General features: G+C 35.0%; 1 protein-coding gene across 6 annotated transcripts in view; it reads right to left on the bottom strand.

Moving 5' to 3' along the window:
* Nucleotides 1-26597, bottom strand: part of Ccdc102b (coiled-coil domain containing 102B) — a 118021-nt gene that overhangs the window by 53794 nt on the left and 37630 nt on the right. For all 6 annotated transcript variants that reach the window (XM_005373046.1, XM_005373045.2, XM_005373048.2 and 3 more), the window contains one exon: nucleotides 24636-24744. In XM_005373046.1, coding sequence (XP_005373103.1) covers nucleotides 24636-24744 — 109 coding nt within the window. The remainder of the gene's footprint in view (nucleotides 1-24635; nucleotides 24745-26597) is intronic.

The raw sequence follows: 26597 nt of genomic DNA, 5'->3' as shown, positions 1-26597 counted from the left end.
AAGCAGAAATTTCTTAAATTCTTCTTTCATACTTTCCCCAGTCACAACATAAAATTAGACACAATACACTGACCTTTATTTTTTTAACCTACATATTTTGCAAATCTCCACATCTCTTCTCACACAATAAGTCTAGAAAATTCAATTATTACTTTCTGATGACCATGACAGACTTACAACCGTGTCTTTATCATCCTTGCCCCTGAATTTATTATTCATTTTGAAGTTGAGTCATTTTTAAAAATTGTAATCAAGCTGACCCGGGTCAACACATTTCCAAAACTCGCTCTCTTCATTGTCTTTGTGTTGATGTGTACATTTTCAATTTGGCTCCTGGGGTAGGTACTGAATATCAATGAATTCAGGGTTAAAGGCCAAGTTTTATCAGTTCATCAGGTTCTAGTGTTAATATTGTCTTCTTATAAAAGATGAGGACTAGAAGAAGAAAATGTACCCAAACAAAAGGACACTTAAATTTAAGGATATCAAACAGCAAACTTACAATTCCAAGTCATTTGAATTAAGTATAAGTATACAGAGTATTTTTTCAAATACACAGAGAAATCACAAAGAAACATTTTTATGCTTTACCTTATAGCTTAAAAAATTTTAACACAATTTTTCCATAGAAAATTTTACCTAATTCTCTCCTCTCAATTTAAAAACTAGTAGGGAAGCCAGGTTTGCTAAATTATAATTTGATTGAATCCTTCAGTTCAAAATATGAATTTTAAACACTATGACAATAGCCTCTAAAATCTTTTGGTCTCTTGATGTATCCACTACATTTTTTAAGTCTGTCTTAGAATAGTGCCCTGGTTTATGTCTAGTGTTTCCCCCAGAGCCTCATGCAGACAGGTGGGGTTTTTTCAGAGGTAGCTAAAACTAGAGTGTGTGATTAATTCATGGTGCAAATTCTGGGATTAAGGGTGGGTGATTACTAAACCAGTTGACTGATTGGTTTTGCACTGCCATAATCCCAGTAGCCTGGGTACAATTTAAGGGACAAAAGGAAGCTTGTCTTGTCTCTTGATTGCTTTGCTACTTTCTGCACACCATGAATTGTTTCTCTTCTGCCTGCCTGTCTGCAGTGCCCCCCTGCCTTGCCACTGGCTAGCTAGACTGAAACCTCTATAAACTGTGAGTTAAATAAACCTTTCCACCCTTGACTTATGGGTGTTGAGTATTTTGTCTCAATAATGAAAAAAACTAAGAAAAGTGTATTTATATGTTTTAAAAATTTCTAGTAAACTTAAAATACGTTACATATCCAAATTCAGTAGTGTAACTGTATACAAAGTCAATACTCATGAATCAGTAGCATTCTTGTAGAAAAAAAAGATTCACTGGGAAAGAAATTAGGGAAATCTCACCTTGCACAGTAGTATATATAAAAAAGAAGTACTTAGGAATCAATTTAACAAATGAAGTAAAAGACCTGTACATTGAAAACTACAGGACTCTGAAAAAGGAGACCAAAAAGGACATCAGAAAATGGAACAATATCCCTTGTTCTTGTGTAGGAAGAACCACTCTAGTAAAAATGGCCATAAACAAAATTTTATACAGAGTTAATGCAATCCTGATCAGAACACCCAATAGCACACCTCGCAGAATTAGACAAAGCAACCCTAAAATTCATTTGGAACCAGAAGAGACCTAGAATAGAAAATGAAATTCTAGGCAACAAAGGCAAGGCAAGGGTTATCACAGTCCCTGACTTGAAATTATTCTACAAGGCTGCTGTGTTAAAAAGAGCATGGTACCGGCAAAAAAAAAAAAAAAAATACCCTATAAACAAATAATTTTTGTTAAAAACTCACAAAGCCAGACCCAAAGATCAATGAAACAGATTAAAACATGCAGAAGGATCTCCAAACACACTCAACCAACTTATCTTTAACAAATGGGACAAACACATTCACTTGAAAAAAGATAGCCTCTTTAATAAATGGTGCTGGAAAAACTGGCACATGCTTCCACATGCGGAAGGTTAAACCTAGACCCGTATCTCTCACCATGCGCTAAACTAAAATCAAAATTGAATAAAGATTTAAATATTAAAGCTGAAATACTCAATCTATTGGGAGATAGAATAGGTAGAACTCTTGAACCCACTGGTGTAGGCAAAAACTTTATGAACAAAATATCAATCACACAAAAAAATATTTCAAAGAATCAATGACTGGGTTCTCATCTTATTAAAAGGCTTTTTACAGCAAAAAAAAACCACCAAGGGAGTGAAGGGACTCCACAGTGTGGAAAAAAAATTGCCAGGTGCTCTTCAGACAAAGGGTGAATATCTATAATACATAATGCACTCAAAAAGAAATGGCATTCCCCAAATTTAAGGACTCAGTCTAAAAATGGGCATCTGAAATGAATAGATACTTCTCAGATGAAGAAGTGGAAATGGCAAACAACTATATGAAAAAAATGTTCAACATCACTGATCATTTGAGAAATGTAGATTAAACAATGCTGAGACTCCATTTCACTCCAGGAAGAAATGCTATTATCAAGAAATCATCCAATAACAAACGCTGGCAAGGGTGTGAGAAAAAAGGAACCCATCTCCACTGTTGTGGGAGTGCAGACTGGTACAACCTGTGTGTAAATCGTTGTGTAGTTTCCTCAAAAAATTAAAACTAGAGGTTCTGTTTAACTCAGCTGTTGACCTTCTTGGTATCTTCCAGAAAGAATTAAAAGCATTATGCCACACTGATATATGTACATCCATGTTTATATCAGTACAGCTTGTAATGGCTCAATCTTGGGGACAACCTAAATGCTCATCAATGGTTGAACACATAAAGAAGACATGGGTTTTTTTTTTATACAAGGGAGCACTACTCTCCCATAAAGAAGGATAAGCTTAAGATATTTCTAGATAAATGAATGTAACTTAAGGTCATACTCTTAAGTGAAATAAATTGACATATGTTTACATATTGTACTGTTTCTTAGTGTGAGAAACTCAGCAGGTAAATAGGGCCAAAATGTATAATAGATTTGGGGAAGTAGGAAGAAAATATTCAAATGGGAAAGGTGTGGAGGCTCACCTGGATAACTCTCCTTGAAAGAATAGTAATTATCTCCATTTTGGCTAAACCTGGCCCTATTTCCATGTATTACTATGTATAGCATTGACTAGGACTTATCCCTTTAATTAGCTTTGAGCAATGCATATCAGTCTAGCCAGATGCTGATGTATAGTCTTTGAAGCAAGGTGACAGGTCAGTGTTACCCCCATCCTGTAGACACCAAAAACATGTGCGAGCCAGGCGGGAGGGAGAGCTACACTCCATGCTGTTGACTGGGTCAGCCTCAAGATTAGAGGTTATGACTTCCCAGGCAGAAAGGATTACACATTAGCACTGAAGCACTGACCCCAAAACATTAGGTTCTACCTCAGCTGTGTCATGCAGATTACTCTTTCTGCAGATCCTTCTCTCTGCATTTGCAGAGGTAATTTCAGACCTCCTACCTAGCCCAGCTCACAGGACTCATACACTTCCCGCCATTCTCAGTCACTCATCCTTAAACCACTCCCTTCATGAATTAATAAAATTCAGGTTTGGCCCTGTTTGAGGCCTATGTTCTGGTTAGCCATCATCCTAGCTGGACTCAAGAACCCCTGGACTCCCCACAACTACAAATATGCCTCAGTGTTTTTATTCTCATGATGAGTTGCACTGGACGTGGTAGATTGGAATTAACTTGCTAGAATTCCAATTTTTCCATGAGATTACAAATAAATTTCCCAGACTGTAATTAGGATTGGGAAGGGCTCCCTATAGAAGGGAGCAGAAAGGGAAAGGGAGAAAAGAAGGAAAGGAAAAGAAATAAAAAGAATAGAAGGGAAAGCTTGGAAATGAAGAAGGGCAGAGGGGTTGGAGGAAGGGGAGGGGAATGTGGAAAAGAAGAATCAAGATAATTATGTAAGGTTCAAATACCCTATGATGAATGTGATCAATATGTGCATCTAAAATGTACCAATAAAATTAATTTTTAAAATACTGACCTTATAAATAAAATAATTATGTTTTTCTATAGTGAATGATATCTAGAAATTTTAGAAATTTGCAATTGCAAGAATAAGAATTGTTTTCTTCTATATGGGCATGGATGTGCATCCAGGAACTGATTTCTTATCAAGTTATAAATGTATAAATAAAAAATAATGCATACCTGTTATATTAACTTGTAATTAATCAAATAGTCATTTTGAATAATTACAGCCATTTTGTAACACTCTGACTCTCAGTTGCAATAAAGTGAAGGTCAGTACTTGTTTCAATACTTCAAGGTTATACATTTTCACTGACAACTGATTTGTGCCCACAGATTCATTCAAAGGCCAAGGAAAAGTCAATTAAGTCCCAAAGAATTATTTATATTCTTAACACTTTTATCTATAAGGCTATAAAAGATATTACATGTTCAACAGAGGATTAATCATGCCTTGTAGAGAAAGTTGATCTGAGAAATTTATATTTTATCAAGAAGTTATCCAGCACATATCTCAGATGAAATAAAATACCTAATAAAGTAATATAATAGATTGCTTTTATGTATGCAAATATATTACATATTATATATACATATACAGAGAAATGATTATGCAAACTTGTTTCATAAGTGTGAAGATATTACTTTGTAAAAGTATGCATAAATATAAATCCTTTAGAAATTAATCACTTCATTCCCTTTTTAATCTAGAAACATCATTATTTTCACTACAATGTTGAAGTTATTCATTTCTAATAATTTCAGTTATTAAATCACAACAAATAAATTTTACTTTTTAGTCACAGGCTCCAAGTAAAATTTCTGGCACAGGATGATATCAAAATAGTCAAAACATACTGGAAAAGAATCAAGAATCCTGTGCCCTAGATGTGGTTTTGATAAAGTTCTGATACCCAATTGATGCATTTTATAGGCATCCAGTTACTTTACATTCCACAGAAGGATAAAGATAGACTACATTTTGTTCTAAGTAATTTTCCAATGATCTAAAAAGATGAGACTGACACTATGTCAATAATAAATTAGTTATAGGAAGAATAACTAGCAGCTTAGAAATCAGGTAAAATTTTAAGTTTTACGTGAAAGAAAATTATGAACTTTTTCCTCTAACTCAAAAAAAAAAAGAAAATGCATAAATTTAAAAATGTATTTCAAAAGAAGTTATCCTAAATTATCAAAACATTTACAATAATGTTATTTATAAAGTATATAAGTGACTTTTAGCTTTTTAAAGAGCCATATTGAAGAGAAATAAGATTAAAAAAACATGCCTACTTTATCCAATCAGTACAATGTTGGCTGCTAGCCAAAATGAACAAGAAACCAAATTTATGACACTGAGAAAAAGAGAAAACTAAAAAGCAGGAGAAAAAACATGAAAGAATTATCAAGACATTGAATATCAAGCAATCCTTAAGAAATAAGAAGCAAACAAAAATATGTTAAAAATTGCCTGTTGGAAGTTCTCAGTCCACAGAATAGGGAGGGTAGAACAAGAGCTTAGAAGTCCTTTTTTATCTTTCTCCTCTTCCCTTTTTTAAATTAGTCTCTATTTGTGCTACATAATACATAAATACCATTCACCATGAGAAATCAATATATATATATATACTGCATTGTAATCTTTCTGAGGGATGGATATGGGAGAACCTTGCCCTGAAACACTACACTTGCAAGGAAGGGTGCTCTGCACAGAAGAACCTGCAGATTATGCAGCAGGGTGGTGACTAATGCCAGAAGGACTGAGAAGGAGCCCAGGACTTACACAGGGCCAGAACTGTAATCACCATCTTTATTCCAACAACCCTAGTGTAAAACTTCAGAATTTATACTTTGTTACCTAAAGTATTGGAAACAGCTTTCTTTCAGAATTCATTAAGAAAAATAGTAATGGACTAGAAGCTTCTGTGATTTCATCAAAGTTTAAAAGCTTCCAACCCTGAAGGCTACGAGCCATTTACTGAGATGCATACCTGCAATCCCTGCTACTGGAGTGTCTGAGACAGAAGCATTAATGTTCAAGCGAAGTCTGGGAAATTTAGTAAGACACTATTTCAAAATAAAATTTAACAAAGGACTGGGGGGTGTATTTCAGTGATAGAGCTCTTACCTACTATGCACATGCCTTTTGACTTCCAAGTAATGAAATTAGATATCAGGACAAAGGTCAAAAATATGAAAATATTCATCGCTCAACAAGGTAAAATTCATAAAAAGAGGAATCCACTAAAAATTACACATTATGCAAACAAATAAGAAAATATGATTGATAAGAAGAAAAATCAATCGCTTTAAACTTGCCCCCAAATAATAGAGACAATAGAATTTGTAGTGACCCAAAGGACCTCAATGTTTCCTTTAGCTCGAAGAAAATTTAGACAGGTTTATTTGCTACCATTGACCCCCTGACTTCCTGGTATGTTTACTTTCAAAATAAACTCTTATAATTATAAATTCTTTCTCTGTCCTTTGAAGTATAAATCTTTTCCCACCTCTTGCTGGTCTTACTAAATCCTTCCCTAAGACCTAGAAACCATCTCTGTGAAGTGTGAACTTTTAAGTAGACAGTGACCTTCCCTCCTGGAGTCTGGAAGTAGGCGGGGGCCTGACTTCAATGACTGCCAATTAACAAACACAAATGGTATAATCACAGAGAATAACACTTGAAAATGGGAACGTTGGGGCTGGGGGTTTAGCTCAGCAGCACAGCACCTGTCTGGCAAGCGCGAGATCGCAAGTTCGATTCCTGGTACCGGAAAAGGAACAAAACAAAAAAAAAAAAAAAAAACATTTCAAGGTGATTGACATGCCACTAATCAATCCTCTCTCCCTAACGTCTTTTAGTATTTTTCTACAGCTCATCCCAGTGAGACTTCATAATTGCCAATGAGCAAAAAGTGAGGCAACTTCAAGGTAAATGGAGCTCCTAAAAAAGACAGAAACTATTTGAAAAGATCATGACCAAAACTTTTCCAAAATTAATAAAAAGTATTTGTTTGATTCTAGAACTTTAATCCATGAAATATGATAATCATGCCAAAACATATTAACATCACATTGCTTAAAACTAGTTTTCAAGGAAAAAATCTTTAAAATAGCCAGAGAAAAAGACAATGATGTCCACATCATGGGTGAATGTGTAGATATTATTGGTAATTGATGAATGAATGATAGGCAAACAGTATTGCAAGCTGTTTGGGTCTATTTATGTACAAATGTGTAAAAACTAATCCAAAGTGACAGAAAGCACATGAGTAGTTTCCTGGGAAACCACAACAGTACAGACATCATAGGCAAGATGACATGGAATTGATATCTTCAAGGCCATAATATTTTAGTTTCCAGAACTGAGACACATTCCTAAGAAGGAAGCAGAGAATTTTAAATTGATTTTGCTGAAATCTAATACAGTTAGATTCTTCTGCACTAGATTAGCATGGAGGTTAATTTAACCTTGAAGTGAAATACAGAAAAATACCAATGGTATGATTTAGATCAAAACTGTCCCCTAAAAGTCTCACATGTTGGAAAGCTGACTGGATTGTGGGGTGCTGTATTCTCATCAATGGATTGACTTTTTGATGAGTTCAGTAGTTAAATGTGCCATTGGGAGGTGGAGCCTGTGTGGAGGTGAATCTCTGATGGTACGGCCGGTAAGTGTGTATTCTTGTTCCCAGTGCTCCCCCTCCTTCTCTCTCTGCTTCTTGGCTGCCATGAGATGAGCAATTGTGCTTTGCCAGCCCCTTCCACCGTGTGGTTTCTGCCTTAGAACTGCCTGACTGAATCCAGTGGAAACTGTGAGTCAAACAAGCCTCTCCTCCTTTACGCAGTAGATGTTAGGTATTCTGCCCCAGTGATGGGCAAGTGACTAATACAAAAGGATAAATACAAAAGCATCAGTGGCTAGCAGTAGAGGTGCAAGGTTGTTTACTGCAGGATGGGTCACAGGAGCAAAAGACTGAAAAGAGATACTGTGCATCCTTAGTAAAATAATTAAATGAATGGGGGAACCCTAACACTGGCACCTTCTGTGGTCATTTAAAGACGTGAATTTGCATTGACTTAAAATTGTGTTCATGAAGTGTTGATAACCAGTGAAAGCTGTGGAAAAGCATTTACAACATTGTTCAGTATAAAAATTCGTAAAATATTGGAAATGTATGTAAATATTTATCTTTACTTATATGCACACTTTATATAAACATGTATAAATGTCTATATAAATATCTGCAGGGGTAGATATATCTACATATCTATAGATAACTTTATGTTTTACATACAGGAGGAAAACAACCTTATTGCTGAGTGATATAATATAAATAGACCAGAAGAGAGAAAACTAGCAAAAATATATGCAAATATATTTTTGCATTAAAGTTAAAAATAATACAGGATAAAATACATAGATTTATATAAAATACATGTGCATTTTCAAAAATAAAATGGAGAAAACAAATAAAGAATGAATCATTTCTTAAACAAAGGATAAAAATCTACCACTAAAGCAGAATAATTGCCTAGCTTTGTTTTAATCTCTAGATCATTTTTCAATGAAAGCTTTTGGAAACTGTGGGGCAGTATATCTGTGGGAACGCAAGCAAGCCTCTCCGTTCCACATGCTCAAAGGAAACATTCACCTAGGTCAATGGGAAACTTTTTATTCTGTACTTTGCAAAGAGGAAATTTGGACTCATTCATTTCTCAAATAACCAACAATAAGTACAATACTTTAAAAGATTTCAAAACCATTTTCTCCATGAAAATGGGTCCAAAGGTACATACATATACATCCCATATTTTTATCTCATTTTTGATATTTTAGTCAATACAGCTATGAGAACAAATAAATCATTACTGTGACTTTAGCAAAATAACATGTACTGCCATGAGATGAGCAGCTATGCCATGAGATGAGCAGTCATCATTGAAAGATGATTTTATTTTAATACACTTGTATTACTTACAAACTTTTAAATTTCACAGAATATGCATTTCTTGGTTCCCTCTTACTTCTGCAGATTTGATGGTTTTTAGCTCACGAAGAAGTTGGAATTTCATGACTTCAAAGTTGGAGGAAAAACAAGTTTTAGATTTTCGCTTGTAGATAAACAAAATGTTAACAAGATTAGCATTAATTCTTAATTTCATTTAGCATGAAGATGCACATAATTACGATAATATAAAACAAGCGAAAGTCAAGTAATCATGTTTGAATGAGATTTATGACACTAAGCTATGTGATTTAACTTCAACAAACAACTTATTAGTGCCAACTTCTGTTTTAATAAAAGAATATCTTACACTTTTTGCATGCTGTTGAAATTGAAATGTTTTTCTTTGATTCACAGTCCACTCTGAAATATGAGATAGTGACTTTACGTTAAAACTGAAGTTTTCATTGAAAGCAAATATTTAAATTTTTTTTTTTTTTTTTTTTTGTACCTCAGCTTTCACTTTATTGTAAAACACTGAAATGGGATGACGGCGTGCCTTGGACTCCAGTCCATATTCTAACTCAATGAAATTAGCAATTTCCTCAAATTCTTGTCAAATTTATTCCTAAATATTTCTTTTTTTAGTCCTAGATATTTCAACAAGAATTTTATTATTTCCAAATTAAATAGGCAAGTAACTATTTGTACTACCTGTGAAATTTTTCCAATTAAATCTCTATGATATATCTATTAGCATATTTAATCCTTCCAAATGGTTAATGGCTCTCCATGGGCTTGACCCACTGGTGGTACATGCATGCCTGTCTCATCAGGCAGTTGGTACCACTGGTGGTACAAATGAATCTTACTACTTTACCAGCCTTTTTACTAGTAAAATTAATAAAGTCTATAAATAGACCAAATCTAGTTAGCTACTTAAATTTGAATAATTACTGCCCAATATGGATAATATTCATACAATTTAAACATCACAACAACAAATTTATTTCATTAACAGAAATTTATATTCATGTGTTCATCAGTAATCATGTATTTATAAGTACCTAATTCTGTATTTATAAGTAACTAATGCAACTAGCTGTATTTATGTCACTTATAACTAATAAGTAACTATTTACAAGTAAGTAATCATGCATTTATAAGTAATTAATTCTCCAGATTTTACACGGAAATGTTGCCAGTACCCCAGTGCTGTGTGTATAATATGCATTTACAGCCGCTGTACCGCAAATTAGCTGAATTACAGGTGTTGTGCTCTGTTTCAATGTTTCCTCGAGGAAATGTAATAGGATGACATCTGGTCTGCTAAATCAATGCCTTTCTCTAGTTAAAGGCCCCTGGAGAAGTGGAATGAACCCCCCGACGGGATGCTCAGTACACACCACCCATGGTTCCAGCCAGCGGGAATGAGTGCATTCAAATCAGAACCACCAGGCAGCGAGACACACCTACAAATGACAGCCCCGTCTCAAACGTGTTAAAAGCACCTCCACAGTAGGTAGCTACAATGTTTTTTTCTTGTTTTGACTAAGTAAATAATGTTTAAAAGTCTCTATTTTGGGCTCTAGCACTAAGTACTGTTATACTCTGTGTTCCAGTCCTCACATTCACAAACAGGAATGGAGAGTTCTATTCTTCAAAGCTGTGCTGGGAGATGACGCTTACGTCAGGGAGTGTGTGCACGGACTACTCTGCTGCACGGATTTCAAGGCCTTTCTGTGGGCACACACAGCCTCAACCTCAGAGCGTGTTCCGCAAAGCTTCCCTGCCAGAAGACCTTCGGGGAAGTCAATGAAGGTCCTCGGAGTGTGAGTGAGAAGACGGGATTTCTCAATGCAGAAATTTGTGTTTCTTTTGCCCCAGACATGCCTAAACATTACATTTCCTAACTTTTTTTTCTAAATGAGGTTTTCATTTATGTTCTTTATCAGAGTAGGACAGAAAAGGGGTCTAACAGAGATTATGGAAACTCTATTTGAAAATTTACATCAAAGGAAAGAAGTCAGTGCATAATTCCATTGTATGATATACCTACAATAGGCAAATTTATGGCATAAAACTAGTTAGTGATGCTCTCAGGCCAGACGGAGTGATGACAAAAGAGGAGTGAGCAATAATAGACCCTGGGTTTCTGCTGCGCTAAAAAAAAAAAGGTGCTAAATCTAATTACAGTACAGGTTACACAACCCTGTGAGTGCACTAGACACCACTGACCTGTACAGTATAAGTAGTTGAATTCTATGGTACATGGATATGTAAAGAGCAAAAACTGTTTTAAACAAAAGGATCACGGAAGTTATGCTTTATACTGCTGCTGCTGGGAGTATTCTTAAAACATCTGAATCTTCACAAGCTTTGCCTTCTTAAAGTGTCTTATTTGAACCCTAACATTAGAAAGGACCAAAAACTCACTCACCTCTGTCATGTATGTTATAATTTAACATTGAGGTTGTGCTTGAACTTGGGGGATTTCAATCATCTTACGCTGCCAGTGTTGAAATGGGACTTGAATACTTGAACACGTGAGTGGGTCACTGCACATTTCTTATGTAAGTAAGGTACTCTTGGAAATACTCCATCTTGTATGATTTTTTACTAATTTGGTAACTTAAAATTTGTTAACACATTCCCTTTGCCTCCCCTAACATATGGCATTCTTGGAATCTGGCTAGAGGAGTATGACCCGTGCAAATCTTTTCCACAACCAACTAGCTGACAAAATCACTTTTCTTCTTTGGGATTTTGTGCCCTTTTTGTATAAACAACGAAGATATTTAGAATCAGCAAAAACCACCTACCTAGTGATGGAAAAAGTCAGAACAATGGTAAATATGCCAAAAATAAGGAGTCATGATTTTGAGCAACTTTTCTTCCCTTGTCCTACACCGTTCATTTTCCATCCCCATTAAGCCCATCTTCAGATACACACTGATAACTTCTGACCCAGAATGAGACCCTGAGATAGCAGAGTAGCCCCGAAACACGAGTAAGGACTGTTTCTACCTTCAAAGTAAAGCGATTACACTACAAGGCACGACTGCTGTATCTAGGTATATTGGCAGGTACATAATGAATGTGCGTTTGCAGTACCAGCATACACTGGGTACAGCACGATCAAGAAGAGCGCCACTAAGCGGATTGTTGGAAGATAGAGGAAAGGAAGTCAGCACCACAGGTTAAATTCCTTTTATGGATCCTGAAAACTCTAAAACTTGGGGACAAAGAGAAACTGGAAACAACTGTAAATATTTATTTAGAATGAGAAACACAAAAACGCACAAATTTTTGAAAACTAACAAGTATCATATGACAAAACTCAGAAAGGACAAAATTTGGAAACCCAGAAAAATGACAAAATGAGGGGAAAAAATCTAGTAATAACAGCTATATCGTAATACTTGTTTACAGATTCTTAATTATTCTTTGATCAGCTATTACTATGACAGTGACTTCATAGTATCATTTTTCATCAGCGGAGTTCAATCTTTCTTCCAGGGTAGTTGGCCATTGTTAGAAAATGATATTGGGGTAAATCAGTTCACAATGTTAACATATAGGTCTGTTTACTATTTGGAATATTTACTCTCTGAAGTCTGCACCTCACAAACATTGGCATTTTAAAAAGTTACATTGCATGTATTTTTCATTTAAAAGTGTAGTATTCACCAAGTATGTTTTTCTGAGGAGAGAACTTGCATAGTGACTACAAATACAGTTGTCTATATGAGTAGTTTGTGTCTTCCACTACAATCTGACTTGGTAAGATCCCAGACATTTCCACTGCTACTCCACATACAAGAGAGAAGACTGACCACAAGTGTGGTGAAAAAAAGTCAGCATGGAAAGAGACTCATATGTAAACACAGTTGCTTCAATTCATTTATTTTTAAAATTACAGTAAAAATTGTAACCATATTTACATGTTCTAGGACCTCTGACAAGGTCCTGAAGTGGCCCATCCAAGGGAGAGGCCTGAACTTAAAATACTTTAGCTTTTTCAGTTCATCTCTGCAGTGAAGGATTATGACCTGTATCCCTCACCGAATGAAACATAGTTCAATACAAATGAATAAATCAGCCAAATATCAAATATCTTTATGTCAACATAAACTTTATATATATATGTATGAAAACTTTTCATATATATATATTTCATATATACATATATTATTTTTAAGTCAAACTAGTAATCAATATGAAGAGAAAGTTAAAGCATATATTTCATTTCAAATTTGAAGTTACTAGCTAGGATCACATGTAGATGTTTCTGTGCCAGTGATACAAAGAGCAAACGCAGAAAAGATTGTAGAATAGAAAGAAGCCAGCACTTGGGTCAAATTATGGCTCTTTTGTCATAGCTGGTGTATTAATCAGGGTTCTTCTGAAACAGAGCCAACAGATTGCATGTGCATTTGTTTGGTGTGAGTATATGCGTGTGTGTTTATACATAGCTACACATAAATGGACATATGCATATATGCATATATACAGAGGTAGATCTACATCTGTGGAAATATGTATAGATAGAATGAGATCTTATATAGGCTTAGTGTCAAGTTCTACATTTCCCAAGTTGGTGACCCAAAAAAGTCAGGAAAAATCCAATGCTTCTTGGGAAGGCAGACACCCAGGCTGAGTCAAAGGCAGGTCACAATTTTGTTCTATTCAGCCTTTCACTTTATGGGAGGAGAACCATTCACATTGGGAAGGTAAATATCTGTATTCAGACTATGGATTAAATGTTAATCTCATCCAAAATATTTTCACAAATATACGGAAGATGCTTTACCAAAACCCCAGTGCTTGCTTCAGCAGCACATATTCTAAAAAAAAAAAAAATCTAGGCAAACTGTGACTTACTCAAAGCAACATGAAAAATTAAGCATTACAGTTCATCTTGGGATCTCCATGATCCATTCCAGCTTTGTGGTCTGGTAGTTTAAGGTAGTAGATCTCAATTTGTGATACACACTAGAATAACAAGCCTCGCAAAATATAAACATCTAAGAAGCACCTCTAGGCAATTAAATAAAAATCTGCGAAGAGGATCCTGGAGATTCAGAAATCTGTCTCTGTCTATCTGACTGTCTCCCTGTCATCTATCTGTCCTATATCCCTCTTTCAATAATTTTTAGAATGTTTTCCAGGTGAATCTAATGAGTAGTTCTAATTCGGCACAACTCCATCAAAAGATTTTATATTCATATTATTCATGTAAGAATCATCACACAAGATCACACAGCACCTAATTTTGCACCCACTAAAAATGTTTTAATATAAATAGTTATATCATCCATTGTTTTGATTTAATTTTAGTACTATATCATGAAGGAAAATTGCCTCAGGTGAAAATCACAAATTCTAAAACACATTTCAAACAGTAGCTTTGGTTCCAAGATATCAGCGTGTGTCATCAAACCTCCCAGATGATCCATAACATAATTGCTAAGTAGAAGCGTCTCTTACCTGTGATTTCTTAACTCTCACTGACATCCCAGATGCTATGTGGGATACAGTACACCCTGCGAGATGCATAGGTGTGTAGGTGATACTGTGTGTCTCCACTAAGTCCATATCCCCTTCTCATCCCAGCAGCTAAATGGAGTTCCTGCTGTATTTTGGTCTGTTCTCTTGGATACAATAAAATCCTGATTGCTCCACATTCAAATGGTGCTCTCTGGGGATTACCAATGACCTCTGAAGTAGTCTATAGAAAGAATTTAGGTCAGCAGTTCATGATGAGTAACTAAAACTTGGTCAAAAACCAGAGATAGAGGATCTGTGTCTCAAGACAATCTGTTGGATTGTGGAAATGGTGTGAATATACTAATATTTCACAAGCTTGGCACAGAAGTGGTTGCTGCTTCTGGTGGCTTTTTTTGTTGTTGTTTTGCTTTCATTTGGTTGTTTTCTTTCATTTCAATTTCTTGCATGCTTTTACTGTATATTCTTCTTACGCAGAGGAACTGAGATTTCTCAGCCTGTTGCTGCATGGTTCATCTCCATTGCTGTTGTCATGCTGTTTGTTGCCTAAATAAAGTTATTTCAAGACACACTATTGAAATACCCAAATGAAAATTGTTTTATATTTTAGTTTCCTTCTCTCATGAAATTTTTTTAATAAGTTTGAAAATATATGTCTTGAGAGTGATTATTATCCTTCAATTATTGACAGTTTTAAACATCATTTCAGTTGTCTTTGTAGCATAGAGAAAGAATTTTTAACATGGGATTACATTCCTGTCTCTAGCTGATGCTTTAACAGCTATATACAATCGACTGTGCGTGGTACACATGGTGACTGTGCATGGGGAGGCAGGAGGGAAGGGGGAAACAGAAACTTTGGACTTATGAAACATGGACCACTGGAAAATAGTCCATCAGCTGGGCTATAAAACAAAATATTTTATAGAATATGTGTCCCTACTATGTGAGACATGATCAGTGTTTGAAGTAATTCAATTCTCTGTATAGTTTGCTTTGACACCTTGTCCTTTATTTCCTTTAACCTACTATCACTAGTATTCTAAAAGTTATCCATTCACATAAATTAAACATTAGTTGATTTCTTCCTGTTTTGTTCTAAACTTCATAATATTATTGTTTAACTTTAAAAAATGTTAAAATATATATTTTCAGCCAATCTATAGTTTTATCATTTTATGTTTCTATGAGAAAAGTGGATTTTGAATAGCCTAAGTTTCTTTCATAATTCTCATAATACTCTTACAGTTAAAGTCATTTCAGTGTTCTGAGGGTTACCTTGGCAGTGCCTATAAATTACCCACTAGTAGTTTAATTAATTCTGACTTATGTAATTTAGTGCTTGTATTACTCTTAATTACATTTGTTTAAAAAGGTCTTGAAGGTACTTACACCACCCAAGTGGGTCCCACATGCTTCATTTTTCTTATACATTTACAGAACTCTAATATGGTGTTTTATCTACCATGCTCTTAGCCTGATAAGCTAATTTATGTCACAGGAAGAACAAGCTGAACAGATTTCCATGATGGATAGGACTTCAGGGAAGAAGTCTCACTGTAGTGTCCTGGAAAAGCTAAAATCCTGTGGATGCAGTGCAGTGAGGAGAATCATCTGCTAATGAAAGACGAGTGCAGGAATCCAAATAGTTTCCTTAAACCAGCACCATACCTACTTCTCAAAACAGAAGCACTTTCAACTAGTAACAAAAGTGCTCATACAGCATTTCATTCGTTTAATATTAACCACAAGTTAAGTGCATTTATTCAACGTTGGATATAAGGACACTAATAAAGCAGGCCTCATCTATATTAGCATGAAGCTGACCATTCAATGGGAAAGACCTACAGAAAACAATTAAAAAATAAATACATGTTTGGGTAAGGTCTTATAAAATTTCAACACTGTTTTGAAAAAAGTGGAGAAGACAGCAAATTGTGTGTAGAAATGATTCCCCTTAAGTGAAGTAATGTATAAACTGAGGTGAATGGCAAAGGGTAACTGGCTGGACAGAGCAGAAAGGGCTGTTATGTGATGTTCCAGACAGAGGAGAGTGCAGTCTGTGCCACTGAGCAGAGAGGAGTTAGGTTCTTTTGATAAAAGGAGAAAATTACCACCATATAAGTGGGGTTCCCCATTGCTGGAAGCAAATGTTCCACACCCATATCCTAAAAATGGAAAGGGTTTTACTTCTCTGACAGTTTCAGAGGTTTAAGCTCCTGATGGGTCAGCTCCAGCATGGAAACATCATGGAAGGAAGGTATAGTGGTGCAAAGCTTCTCTATTCATGGTGTCTAGAGAGCAGAGCAGGTGAATAGAGCCAGAGACAAAAAGGTAAGGAGCCAGGTATGGACCCCCAACGGCAAATCTCCATTATGCACCCAGACACATACAACTGTGTGGTTTACTCATTCTCTATGGAGCTCCAAGCCAATCAAGTTAAAAATTAAGTTTAATTGTCAGATCCCAACCCTGGTCAACTTGATACCCAAACACATCTCCTGAAAATATGCTTCATCTCGAAATGAAACAATAGCAAGTTCCTAATTCCACCTAACATGATACAACAGTCCCACTAAAACCAAAAATTCAATAATCTTCTCCAATATCTCAGTAGTTCCAACATTTTTCAAAAGTCCAAGTCCCACCTGAGACTCCAGAAAAACTTGGCCATAAGCTCCTATAAAATTGAAAAATCAAATTACTGCATCCTAAGATACAGTGGTGCAAGGCAAATATTACCATTCCGAAAGGGAAGAATAGGAAGATGACAAAGAATGGAACTACAGCAAGATGGCAAAGCAGCAAAACAAACATTAAGTCCTGTAACACCGTATCAGGCATCCAGGATACATTGTTGAAATGTGAGCTGTGGAGGGCCTGCACAACCCTTACATATATGTCCCGGCTGATTACAGTTTATGTGGCCTCTCACTTGGCCAGGTTCCACTCATGCTCTGCAGCTTTCCTCAGCTGATATTCAACATTCCTAGAACCTCTGACATCCTAAGGTCTCTACTGTACCTTTGGCTTCATCCTATAGCCTCATGTACTACTTCTCCACAACTTCTTGCCTGGTATCCCAGGTCTCCCACTGGAATTTGGGTGGAAATCTCCCTGACCCAACTTTTGCATTCTTCATACTGGTAAAACGAGCATGATATGGACTATGCCAAGGTTGGCTGCCAGCTTAAGCAGTAACTGGCTCCCCTTGCACTATGGTTCTAGAGGCTTCTAAATACCTAAGTAGCTGAACAGTGTGAAATGAACCCCAAGGAACAAGTTCTTTAGATGATCTCTCTGGATCAAAAGGCTCAAGGGCCCTTTTTCAAATAAAACATTTACATTTTCACACCCTTGATGATTCCTGAAATGCCTTTAAGACATCATTCTCTTTGTTCCATTTCAAAATACTCTGTTTCTTTCTAATTGTACCAGTCTCATTAACAGCTAAACCTCTATTGGTCCCAGTTGTGCATATTGCTTATCTGGGGGCAAGCTTTAAATTTTTGAAATATTTTTGCTCTGCTTATTGACAGATCTCACTAAAATCCAGTTGAAAGTAGTCAGTACATGCCATAGCCTGAATTTTGAGCTGCTTTGAAACTAATCTGCCAAATAAATTAATCCACTGCCTTTAACCTAAGTTTCCTGCAAATTTTTTGCCAGAGAATAACACATATAACTTCTATAATCTAATTACCAATAAAAGTCTTCCTCCCAAATGAAACCTAACCCTGGCCTTTAGCTATTCCTGTCAGCATTGTGGTCTGAGCTCTAACCAGAATCACCCATCAGGTTCTGCTCATACCATTCTAGGGCTTGTCTCGCTTGTATCTCCAAACCTTTCCAAACTTCCCACAAAGCAGTTTCAAAGGCTTTTAAACCACATGGTCAGGTACAGCCATATCAGTTGTTCTATTCACAGTAGAAACTTTCTGTATTACTCAGTTTTCCCATTTCTGAACCAAATACCTGACACTCACAAATTAAAGAGGAAGAGGGTTAACTGATTTGCAGTTTGAGAAATTTCAGACCGTGATTGACTGACTCCAACAACATCTTGATGAAAGGATATGGTAGAGCAAAGCTTAGTTCATGATGCTTAGGTTCTAATATGCTTAGTTCATGATAGCAGGAAAGCAAAGCAGATGAATAGGGCCAGAGAAGAAGACCCAAGGGACCAGACATGTACCCCAAGGTCACACCTTCATGGCACACCCAGACATACTTGAAAGTATGTTTTACGAGTCCCTGAGGGGGCTCGCGAGCCAAGCAAATTGACAATCAAATTTAACGTCACACCCCAGTAGCTGCAGGTTATTGTGGGAAGGAGAGAATGATGAAGGAACAGGAGTATTGCAGGAGTAAAAGCATGTAGATAATGGTGCATGATGAAGGAGGAAAATTTCTCCACTCAAAGCATCCATTCCTATGGGTAATCAGCTATCCCTCTAGTACTCCAAGTATTTCTGAATCTATTAACTCCTCCCACCTGCAGGGAGAGGGAATTAGCTAATTGATAATTTCAAAGGAGGAAACTGGATACATTTCTATGGAAAAGAGATATCAGACAGGAACATAAATTCTGCAAACTTTCTTGAGTACAAACAAGATGGAGTGACATGGTACCCCCCATGGGGGGATAAAAGCTTCCACGTGTGCGTTTATAAGTCAAACTCTTAGTATGAGGGCTTAATATTAAGAAGTCCACTGTTTGTTACAGTTTATACCTAAATATTGCTCAGGAGTCTCATGTACTCAGAGGTGGAGCTTTCAGAAAGGAATCAACTATGCAGGTGTTGTAGTTGACTGGGTGTTAGAGATAAGCCTGGTTAAAAGTGGGTAACTGGGGGTTTAACCTGAAAGGACATATATGTCCCTTGATCCCCTCTCAAATGCACCTTCTTCTTAAATATAAGTCAAATTCTTCACAAATTATCTATCAATAATGATAGCAATATTTTAATTAATGTATTTATTAATAAGATAGCAGATTAGTAAGTATTATTATATTAGGTAACAGGCTGACTTCCATCATAACAAACAAGTTAAATGCTTACCAAATCAAATTTTTTTAGATGTAACTCATGAACATATTTCTCAACATTCTGTACAATTCTGTGTTGCTATGCCAATCAGTACTCACCCGCTGAGCTGTAAAAGGGAAAGTAACAAATAATCCAGATAAAACATCCTTTCATGATCTTCCCTTTTTTTTGTTTTCTGATATTTGATCAGATGTCTGCATCCACACATGTTGTGGCCTTTAGAACCCAGAGGTCAATAGAGTAACTGAATAGAGGTCCCCCTCAAAACATGGGTAGGAATTTTGCATGAGTCAAAAATAAAATTGTCTGTCTCCCAACACTGGGAGAGGATGAGGCAAGAGCATCACTATGCCCAATATGGACAGCTTGGAGACTTGGCAAGACCCTGCCTCCAAAAAGGAAAGAAAGAAAAGAAAGAAAGAAAAGAAAAAAGAAAGGAAAGTAGCTTAGTGCAAACACCTTGGGTCCAATCCCAGGAGAGAAAAAATGCACATCTACTGGACATTATTCACTAAAATTTGTGTTATTGCTTATTGGAGGGGTTAAAGTAGAAATTTGTGGTGTGATTACTGGGCATCCATAAAGTTCTCAGAACAGGCAGGTGGATTTGGATTTCCTTAGGCTTACAAGTACTTGAAAGGCCGCTATTCATCTGCGTAAAACAGAAGTCATTCTGGTATTTCCAGCAAGAGGAAAACATGATTTAATTTAGGAATTTAGAAGTACCAGTCACCCTTTTTGTGGGTGGAAAATGAGTTAAAGGAGGTCGACAGTATTGGTGGAGAGACCTGGAAAAGAAGCAAAGTAAGATGATTATGAGCTCTGTTTGTAGCAGTAGCAGAAGTGAAAAAAATCATCCAAGACACACTCTGAAGAAAGAATTGAAAAGTTATGCTAATGCTTCAGTCACTTCTAGGAATAATTTTTTAAGCCACAGGGATTACAATTAGTACTTCAGAATTAATCTTGACCTTACAGCTTTGCTAGTGTTCCATTAAACAGTTATTTCACATAACTATGCTGAAGGGCCAGTTCTTGATCTGCACAGAGTAACTCCTACATGTCATCTCTTTGTTTAAGAGGTAGGATGCAGATGTGGAATTTTAGCTGCATGTAACTAGTAATTTTAATTTTCTACTTTTCCTACATCAAAAATGTGTTTTGAAGTATCTAAGATAACACTTCACTGTAAACTATTAGTACTACAAAGGGTTCCAAAACATGTTTCTATATAAATTTTACAAATTTTATAGATTAGAAGTGAATACATTTTTATGATTATTAAAATAAATATCTCAATAAAATCCATCAAAAAGATACAGTACCTCATAAAAATCACAGAATTTTCAAGAAAAATGCAAAAGTTATCTTTCATTTTTCAGCCTGAGACTAACGTTATGGTGTTAATAGTATTCTTACATATGACAAAGGATCTCTTCCTTTATGAAAAGAATCAGCTATTGAATTTTATAAGAGGTATCGTAGTTATTTGCATCAATGTTGCTTACATGAATATTTGATTTTCTAGACCCAAAGATTTCATAGAAATGATCATTTCAGCACCACTGGAATTTGTAATCTAATTCAAATCAATATGCACAGACTTCCCAGGGAAGAGCTGAATCAGTATTAAATTTAACACAGAAACAGCAATTTGAATTTAATTACTACTAGTGTTCATTGTCTTGGTTGTATTTTAAATACTTAGATTTCACAATTTCTACCACTTCTTTTCTCTAAATATCAGTGATTTAAGAATAATTTTCCTCCAAAGAACACTAGATTTTAAGTACGTTTTTAGAAATCTAGGTCTACTAAGCACATCTGTTTCCAATTCTAACATTGCTAATCGTTCCATTAGCAGTTCTTAGCCAGAAGTATACTTGCTTTTGACAATTTTAGTATTTACAAAATAATTGTAGTTGTATTGGATTATTTTTATACATAAAGAGCCACAGTAAAAGTAAGAGACACTATCAGAATTTTTGAGATGTAAGGAAAGATATCGTGAAGTTTCTAGTTATTGTAACACATTTTATGAATGTCAAGTAATTCTACTTTTACGTTGAATATTTTATATCAACTACAAAAACATTTCTAAGTATCTTATAAATCATTACTCTGTTGCAATCCATTAAAAGAGAATTAAGTAATTACATGTGACTCAGTGTCATTAGTTCTGGTTTTCAAGTTTTTAAACATTTCATCAACATTTTAAACATTTCAACATTTTAGTATTTTAGAATACTAAAATTTAAATTCTGTAAAAATTTAAATATACATGCATACAACATCTGTTCACAAACCTCTAAATATATCACAAATTCTTTGTTAGAAAGTAGAGATATTTTAAAAATCTTATAGAAAGTGGCAACCCTGTTTTTATCTTTGTTTACAACTTTTCATCATCTACAATAAAAAGTATATGTTCACTGTCTTGTGTAGCTTCATAATTCATCTAAATGAAACATAAAATTAAAAGTGTAAGCTTTCCACAATGCTAGATTTCTTCTGTTCTGAAAGCTGTACCAGTAGTTTACCTAGTAAAACCATTAATATATAATTTGTTAGAGTCAAACATACTTAATTTTCGCAGTATAATGCTCTATGTCTTTGCTCTTTTGCCTCCGTTTCTTTGTTAATCAATTTAGAGTGGATACTTTCAGATTTGCTACTAAAAAAAAAGCATCTTTAAGGGAAAAACATTTTAAAATATATCAGTACATTGCTTTGTAAGTCAGCTCAAAACCACGAGTTTTCTCCAAAACAGTTGCTACATAAATATTAAATTACTTAGGTAAAAAAGTTTATGAAACTAAAATTGACATTAGCAAGTCTACACTGCACACTAGTGGCAGGAGATTATACATGCACGTAATTTTCTTTTTAAATTAATCAACTCCATCTTAAATATTAGCTTTCCTAGTCACATTAAAAATCTTTATTGTCTACACATACACTCTAAGAATAACATGATGTTTGTGTTGTGAGTTAGTCTTCCAATAAATGTTTATTAACTACAAATATTCACTCAAGAATATCATTTTCAGTTAGGTACCCATGTACATACAAATGCTATAAATCTACATATTCATGTATATGTGTGTGCATGTACACATCTATCTATCTATACTGCACCCCACACCTGCTAAATGTGAACTTATTTGAAAGTATTTAATGTTTCATTAATTTTGCTCACTTTTACCTTCCTTTACTTTGCTTTATTATATTTTCTGTCATACCTACCTGGAACAATGTTTAGTAAACAAAATGTATACAGCTGTTTTAATTAAATTTATTTTAATTAGTTCATCAAACAGAAATTGTACATATTTATGGGGTACAATGTGACTTACCAATATATGTATACATTGTGTAGTGTTGAAATCATGTTAAATGCGATGGGTTCCAGCCCATATATAATTCTGCTAAGTCATCACAGCAGCAGTCCAGCATGGAGTGGGCCCCAAAACCATACCATGTCACTCAAAACCTAACTCCCGCTTCCCCTTTTACCCCCAATTTTCTGTTTCCTTTTCGCTCGCATACAGACACTCTTCCAATCAACGTTTGTTACGTCACTCAGACCACCCATATAAACTCCACCCCCAACCCAGCCCAATAAATTCTTTGTCTACCAGATCCTCTTACAGAGGGTCCTTTGCAGATCCCGCCCCCCACCCCGCCTGGTACCAGGAATCGAACTCACGACCTCGAGCTTGCCAGAGAGGCTCTGTGCCACTGAGCTAAATCCCCAGCCCCTTCAGAGGGTTCTTTGCATTCTCCAGCAGCCCTCCTGTGCCCACAGTAAAGGTTCTTTTTACTTTTTATTTTTCCTTTCTCATCCGCCCAAGAAAAACCTTACAAAATGTATCTATCTCCTCAAACATTTATTATTTCTTTATGACCAAAACATTCAAAATACTTTCTCCTAGTTTTCTGAAATATATAGTACTTTAACATTATCACAATTATCCTATTATGAAACAACAAACCAGATCCTCTTCTTAGTCCTAGCAAAAAGTTAGTTAATATCTATTCACCAGCTTATCCTAATTTTTCCCTTCCCTTCCCTTTCCTAGCCTCTAGTTACCATTGTATTCTCAACTTCTATGAAATTAACTTCATTTCTTTGCAGTACTGTTTTTCTGCATCTAATTTAATTCATTTAATGTGATGATCTCAAGTTCCAGCAGTAATGCTGCTACAAATGACAGAATTTTCATTCTCTTTTCTTTTTAGAATGATAAATATTCAAAAATCATTGAAATTAGAGCGTTAATGACAATAATTTTGTGATAGTTCATTAGAAAAGTAAAAAGCAAGTGGTTTAGAACTATAAGGCCAATATGAAGAACCTAAATTTACTTAAGATAAATTGCTATTATCAGATTTCTCCATAAAAGAATATAAAAATGTTTTTATTAGATAAGATATAATGTATATTCAGCAGTCCTTGCATAAGTGCTTTGAAAGGCTCAATAAATGTGACATGTAATTGATCATTAACCATATATATACAAAATGTTTTATACCTTACTTTTATGCAATTGCATTTTCTTAAAAAATAGAAATAAAGACTAACATAAGCTGCAAAAGTGTACCATGTAGGGGCTGGGGATTTAGCTCAACGGCAAAAGCGCCTGCCTGGCAAGCGCAAGGTCGTGAGTTCGGTTCCCGGTACCGGAGAAAAACCAAAAAAAAAAAAAAAAGTGTACCATGTAAAAGAAGGTATTTTATGGTCTTAGTCTAAGTAAATTTTTTTTGTGTGCCGAGAATCAAACGCACAACCTCTCGCTTGCCAGGCAGGCGCTATGCCACTGAGCTATATCTCCACTCCCTTAAGTAAGCTACTGAAGTTTGAATTTCAGTATTCTTATTTAGAGAAATTTTTCTTAGTGGAATTTTTTTGTAATTCTCTGCAGAATTCTTTTTTTTTTTTTTTTTTTTGTAACAGGAATCAAAGACCTTGCACTTACCAAGCAGGCGCTATGCCACTGTCTTATAATTCTCTACTGTCTTTTGAGCCTTGTGCTTTTGCCCACTAGATCACAGAGCCAAAGAGAGGCAACCTTGGCTTCTGTTTCTTCCTTTGCATCATCTGTTACTGTACCTCTTTCCCATCTGATGCCTTCGATCCTCTCAGGTCGTCATACTTCCGTTTCCACAGAGACAAAGCAGACGCCATTTGTTCTAATTCTTTTTCCAAAGCTGTACGCATTCTAAATCATTCAAGAATTTAAAAGAAAGCACAGTAGACGTGATTTTAAATCATTTTAAGAATGTATCAAATTTTCTATTTTCTAATTTTTGATATGTTTAGTCATTAGGTGGTTAAATGTTTTTCAACTTATTAAAATTACAAATATTGAATAAATGTATTATTCTACTAGCTGTATAGTAAACATATATAATTTGACTCTGAAAGCATTAACTTTCTACTTGCTTTCTCTTGTATATTTCATGCATTTCTCTCTTTTTTATCCTTCTTTTTTTTTTTTTGGTACTGGGAATCGAACATAAGACCTTGTGTTTTCCAGGTAGGCACTTGTGCCACTGACCTGTATCTTTGGCTTTCATGAATTTCTCTCAATTCTTCTCATTTGTTTATTTCCATACATAGCAAGATATATACATATATAATTTTAATATGGTTTTGATTCATCTTCATATTGTGACTGTATGAATGAATTCTCTGAGATCACACAGAATGCCAATATAAGGATTTTTTTTAAAATACTTGAAATTTTGTTGTAATAAAACTTCATTGGGATCTTTAAAGTATTTAAAATAATTCAAATTTTCCATTTATAAAAGTTAGATCAGAACTAAGATTAAAAACTTACTCTTCACTATCAAAACTATTGATTTTTTTTCCCCTTTGGCCACAGTATTCATTATAGTGAGTCACTGAAAATAATTGTTTTATTTGTGGCTGTCATTAGCACGTACTGACCTTTGCAATTGGCCTATCTTCATCTGTGTGATAGATTAGATTGCTATTTAAAAACACCCATTCTTTTTTCCTTAGATTTAAGGACAGAATTGATTTCCTCATTCCTCTACTCTGGACTTTGACAACAAATATTAGTTTCCATAACAAAAGTACAACTGGATATATAAATGTGTTTGGGATCTAGCTAAATAAATTCTGATTGTTATGTAACACTGAGATAGTTGTGGTTGCTACTTACAGCTTTATTGCATTTACGGCTAGTAAACACACACGGATCTATTTCAGTGATATTAAATTTCACCAGAAAGCTTTTGAAATACATTCACAGAGCTACAAAATGTATGTATGTAATATCAAAATTGAATGTCATGTAATAACAAAATTGAAAGCCAGGTACATATTATAAGAAATATGACTCTTTTTGGAAGCAATAACATGGAAATAATCCAAAATAGTTGTAAACATATTTATTTAATCCAGTCCAATAGAAGGAATATCTATTAAAGACATATAATTATATAAGCATGAATCAAGCCACAAAATTATAAAAGGATATAAAACAACAGCACTTAGCTTTACTGCAAAAGACTTGCTTCACAAAAAAGTGGAATCCTTTATTAATACCGTAAATATATCAAACAGAAAAATTCTACATAGACATCTAGGTATTATGATGTCCATCTAGATATTCAATGTCTATGAATATCTGTAGTTCCAGATTAACATCATCGGACTAAATTTTTGACAGATAAGTCTTGCCAGCAGATGTTCTAGCTGTTTACTGTGATGTAATTTTTGTCTTTAGTGGTTGTGTTTGAAATGTTGAGAAGAATAAAGTACAAAAATAATTAGGAAATCAGTAAATAGTAATATTTTTGCTAAATTGGAAAGTTTGTGTATAAGTCACTGCACACTGAAATATGATGTGTATCTGACATATGAATACTTCTAAAGTTCTGGAAGTATGCATACTAGAATATTCAAAAGATATTGGGTACTGGACTTGTAAATTGAAGTTGAAAAGTAGGGGCTGGGGATTTAGCTCAGCGGCAAAAGCGCCTGCCTGGAAAGCGCAAGGTCGTGAGTTCGGTTCCCGGTACCGGAGAAAAACCAAAAAAA

Source organism: Chinchilla lanigera, unplaced genomic scaffold (assembly GCF_000276665.1).
Source record: "Chinchilla lanigera isolate Chin_1 unplaced genomic scaffold, ChiLan1.0 scaffold00001, whole genome shotgun sequence".
Taxonomy (NCBI): Eukaryota; Metazoa; Chordata; class Mammalia; order Rodentia; family Chinchillidae; genus Chinchilla; species Chinchilla lanigera.
The sequence above is the reverse complement of the archived record's forward strand: the minus strand, read 5'-3'. Positions and strand labels throughout refer to the sequence as shown.